This window comes from Juglans microcarpa x Juglans regia, chromosome 1S (assembly GCF_004785595.1).
Source record: "Juglans microcarpa x Juglans regia isolate MS1-56 chromosome 1S, Jm3101_v1.0, whole genome shotgun sequence".
NCBI lineage: Eukaryota > Viridiplantae > Streptophyta > Magnoliopsida > Fagales > Juglandaceae > Juglans > Juglans microcarpa x Juglans regia.
This window is the reverse complement of record NC_054595.1, coordinates 19,593,044-19,597,553: the sequence shown is the minus strand read 5'-3', so window position 1 is coordinate 19,597,553 and position 4,510 is coordinate 19,593,044. Positions and strand designations below refer to the sequence as shown.

At 36.8% G+C, this 4,510-nt stretch overlaps 1 protein-coding gene across 2 annotated transcripts; it reads right to left on the bottom strand.

The window, feature by feature from the left end:
* Window positions 1–856: 856 nt before the first annotated feature.
* LOC121246769 lies at window positions 857–3,000 on the bottom strand. Of its 2 annotated transcripts, none has more exons than XM_041145041.1 (4): window positions 2,860–3,000; window positions 1,513–1,786; window positions 1,368–1,413; window positions 857–1,192 (listed from the first exon to the last, which is right to left on the bottom strand). In XM_041145041.1, the coding sequence occupies exons 2-4, from the start codon at window positions 1,663–1,665 to the stop codon at window positions 1,149–1,151; spliced, it is 243 nt and encodes an 80-aa protein (XP_041000975.1). In that variant the 5' UTR covers window positions 1,666–1,786; window positions 2,860–3,000; the 3' UTR covers window positions 857–1,148. The 2 variants fall into 2 exon arrangements, with proteins under 2 accessions (XP_041000975.1, XP_041000976.1); XM_041145042.1 differs by having other exon boundaries at window positions 1,513–1,754.
* Between the last annotated feature and the right edge of the window lie 1,510 nt (window positions 3,001–4,510).

Genomic DNA, 4,510 nt, shown 5'->3' with positions numbered 1-4,510 from the left:
ACAAGGTTGGTCCTATAAAAATTACCTACGTTATCCATTTGGGGTGCCAAAGTTCATGCAATGGCTTGCTTTGTATTTCAGGAACAGAAAGACAATACCATATTCCCCTAATGATACACTCAAAACCTACCACTTCTTTTAAGAATTCCACCTTCTTCCTCCAAATATTATTTTTATACAGAAACTAGCTTCATTCACAATCATATTAGAATTAAGTACACAGCAAGACCACTGTGAAGTAGCTTGAAATCAGACATCCTAGTCCTCAAGATCCCTGTTGCATATACAGTTAATTAAGAGCAGTCCCTAGGTTGTAAACACCACATCTCAAAAGAATCAATTCCTAAAAAGAATCAATCATATAGCCTGGCAAGAGACTAGCTCTCTTACTAATCCCTAGTATTCTTGTCATGATTTTTTTTATTTGCACCAGGAGTCCGAGAACAAAGTCCCGACTACTCCCAGGAGTGCACAAGCCCTCAGCAAGGAGTTTCCCGCAAGTGCACCTTGAGTAATTCAAAGGGAAAGTTCGCCAATCCGATGGCCCCTAGAAATTGTTTGCACTCAAGAGGATTCGAACGTTAGACCTAGAGGGAGCATACCACTAAGACCAAGGCCTTTACCACTTGAGCCAACTCCTAGGCGTTAAAGTTATATATCAATCTAATATTCATGTCATGAAAAGTAAAAACTGGTGAGCTAATAAGCATAACTTTTTCTTCCTTAGCTACCCCACAAGCTCTATTTTCTCAGGGCTTATTTTCCATGTAGAATGCAAGTGCCAAGCAATAAAATCACACAACAAATAAATGTGGACATAATTGATCAAGAGCAAAGTAAATACACTCAACTCAAGTATTTCAAAGATGAACCATTCTTTATTCATTTCCCCATAAATTTCCTTTTGAATGAAATTACATTTCTAACAGACCGCCATAACTGTGAGGAAAAAAACTTGGGCATTTAGAGCAATATATCACCTGGTGAAATTGCTGAAGAATCATCAACAAAAACTCAAAAGTTACAGAACATGAGAGGTAGTTAGTTATGTTCAATCAACTACCGAAAACCAAAAACTCCAAATACAGAGTCAGGATGTTGATTTGCAGAGTTTAGCCCCAGCAAGGCAAAATCCTCATTTCACTCAGTCATTTTTTCCTTCTTTCATTGCACGCCCTCAAAGCTTGAACTTCTGTCAAATATTTTTCACACCATATTAACACAAAAGAAATTGAAACACTGATCATATGCAAAGTAACTTATGCAAAGTAACTTAACTAAACCCACATATATATAAAACCCAAAAACAAAATTTAAAACAAAAAAAAAGAAGTGAGAGAAGGAGACGGAGGACTAAAGTGCCATACCCATCTGGCAAGATTTCCAATTCCTGTTAGTATTATTAAGACATTCCTGCAAATCATTGATGAAATGTGTCTTGAGGGTTTAGGGTTTTACACGAAAATAAAAAATAAAAACATCGTTTGTAATGGGGATTAAGAATAAGGTTACCTGAAGGGACAAATAGAGAGAAGAACACTCGTTGAGCTGCTTCACATTCTCGTCGTCATCGTCCGCATCGCTCTGGTGAAGAGCTGGTTGCTGCTGAGACCGAGACTGCTTGTTAGGCTCGCTTGGGTTAGGTCGTGGTGGCTGAAGGTCCATTTTCGCCCACTTTTCGAACTTGGCTTATTCTTTCTTTCTATTTCTTTTTTCTTCTCTCTTTCTTTATTTTTCTTTGACCAACTTTTGCTCTGTTTTGTGTTGGAGAAATTTGATCATTATTCTTTTCAAAAAAGAGAGAAATTTGATAATTATACTTATCTAAATAAATATAATTACTTTATTTAATTATTAAGTGTTCAATTAAAGAAATTGATTAAAAAAAGCGAACAAAGAAATATGTACTTAGGGTAATGCTACTATGCCCCCTCAATTAAACTCAACATACAACAAACTAACACAATCGTAATCACATAGCTTCAAAATCTCAACCATGGCCTCCCTTGATCCATGAAATCCAACACCACAACACAACTATACACTTAACCCCATCGCTTCACACTACACACAATCACATCCCAACCCAAACACAGCTTCACATTTAATCTCATCACTTCAAGATAATCAAAGATACCCAAACTTCATACATTCATAGCCAACATCTCAATACAATCAAATAGCTAGCATTTTCCAGAAAAAGCATAATCATCCAATTACAACCCATTTCTATTCTCGATCATCAACTACAAATGAAATTAAAGATTAACATTAAAATCTGTCCAATTCTTGCACCTCATGGTCCTCATGTAATTCAAATCCATAAACCATTGCATTCAATTAAAATCAAACCAACTCTTCAACTAAATTAATATACACACATCACTTAAACCCATTATCCATTTAAATCCAACAACAACAACACAATCACATGGCTCCCCAATATCCCAAATTCTCAATCAATAAGTTTATTAACAATGAATACAACACACATATCCAATCCATCATCCATTTAAACTCAATATGCAACACACCCAAATAACCACATAGCTTCACAAATTCTCAAACACATACAATCGACATGTTTTTCACAATTTTCCAACCTAACCAATCCCAACACTACACTATACAATAATATAGAGTCTCCCCGCACCATTCACACACCAATCCAAACACAACACAATCACAAAGCTTTATAAACTTTATATGCACCAATAGCAATCCCAACACTTCACAAACTACACAACCAACACCTTCAACACAAACAAATCTATCCAATTCATGGACCTCATGGTCCTCATGCACGTTCAAATCACATAAACATAATTTTCATTTGAATAATGAGATAGCGGTTTATACCACAGATTGAGGGCTGAGCTGGGCAGTGGTGGCTCGCGACTGTGCAATCACAGAGCCGTGTTGCTGCTGTTGGTGGTTCTTCACGGTTTGCCTTCTATTAAGGGCTCTTGGTGGTGCAAGGAAGAGAGGCAGTGATTGGCGTGGGACTGAGGGAGGTGGAGCTTGGGCAGGGGCCTCCGATGGGTGGAAGAAAATATGTGGTCTGAAGTGGGGGTTGTCTGGCCGTGCACGGTGGAGAGAGAAATGTGTGTTTGCTGGGGGTCGGCTGAGGGAGTAGAGAAGCGAGAGCGAAAGAGAGAGGGAGACAGAGGTGTTGGGGGCTAGTGTGGGTTGCTGTTCAAGGCGGCTTGAGAAGGAATGCGGCGGCGATGGGTTGATTACCGAGAGAGAGGAAGAGAAACAGAGGAAGAGAGAGGCGTTAGGGTTGGGGCTCACGGATTCAGTGTTTGTGGGTTGCGAATGGCGGCTGTGCTGTCGTGCGTTGCTACGCCGGTGGCTGGAGGCGGTGCTGCCGGCAGAGGAGGATGAGAGGGAAATCGAGAGGGAGAAAAGAGAGAGGATCTGAAACCGAGAAGAGAGAGAGTTTGCCGGCGACTCACGACGGGGCTAGGGTGGTGCTGGCCGGTGGAGCGGCGGTGGTGTGCAGTGAGGCGAGGGAGGGTTTACGGCTTGGGGTAAGGGAGAGAGAAGAAGAAAAGAGAGGAAAAGAAGGAGGGGAATTAGGAATTTTTTTTTTTTTGGGGAAATTAGATCTAGCCAACATTTGGTTCTGGGATGAACCATAGGAAAAAGAAAAAAGGTAAACAAATCGTAGATAAAATGGAATAAGACTATATTTAAATTTAATTTTGTTTTATTGGTCTAAAAATAGTATTTTTTTTATCATCAAATAAAATGATTGAGTTTTAATAAAATATTTTTAATAGAATTAAATTCATCTATATAAATTGAGTTTTTAACATATAATAAAATAATTAATTTAAGTAAATACTTCTAAGAAAATAAATTTATTTAAATAAAATAAATTTATAAAATTATAATATTTTTGAAACTCCACACATTAAAGAGGATGACTTAAAAATTTAAGTTTGGTATAATAATATTAAAAATAATCCATTTAAATAATTTGAATTTTTAAAATATTTAGAAGATTTTAAAATTATTCATTAAATTTAAAATAAATACCTAAAATTTAAAATGATTAGGCGAGCTCATAACCAACTCGAAAGAACACTCGTTTGCAATGGGGATTAAGAATAAAGATTATCTGCTAGGACAAATAGAGAGAAGAACGCTCGTTGAGTTGCTTCACGTGCTCTTCATCACCGTTGGCATTGCTCTGGTGAAGAGCTGGTTGCTGCTGAGATCGAGATTGCTTGTTACACTCTCTTGGATTAGGTTACTTTTCGAACTTGGATTCTTCTTTCTTTCTATTTTTTATTTCTCTCTTTCTTTATTTTTCTTTGACCAATTTTTGCTCTGTTTTGTATTAAAGAAATTTGATCATTATTCTTTTCAAAAAAGAAAGAAATTTGATAATTATACTTATCTAAATAAATATAATTACTTTATTTAATTATTAAGTGTTCAATTAAAGAAATTGAGTAAAAAAAGAGAACAAAAAATATGTACTTAGGGTAGTACTGCTATG

What these genes read in the sequence shown, in the direction of transcription:
- LOC121246769 (XM_041145041.1), bottom strand. Translation starts at nt 1,665, where the DNA reads ATGGACCTTCAGCCACCACGACCTAACCCAAGCGAGCCTAACAAGCAG. An exon ending in CTCTCTATTTGTCCCTTCAG is followed by an intron (nt 1,414 to 1,512) that starts GTAACCTTATTC and finishes AATGATTTGCAG; the next exon opens with GAATGTCTTAATAATACTAA. An exon ending in TTGGAAATCTTGCCAGATGG is followed by an intron (nt 1,193 to 1,367) that starts GTATGGCACTTT and finishes AATATTTGACAG; the next exon opens with AAGTTCAAGCTTTGAGGGCG.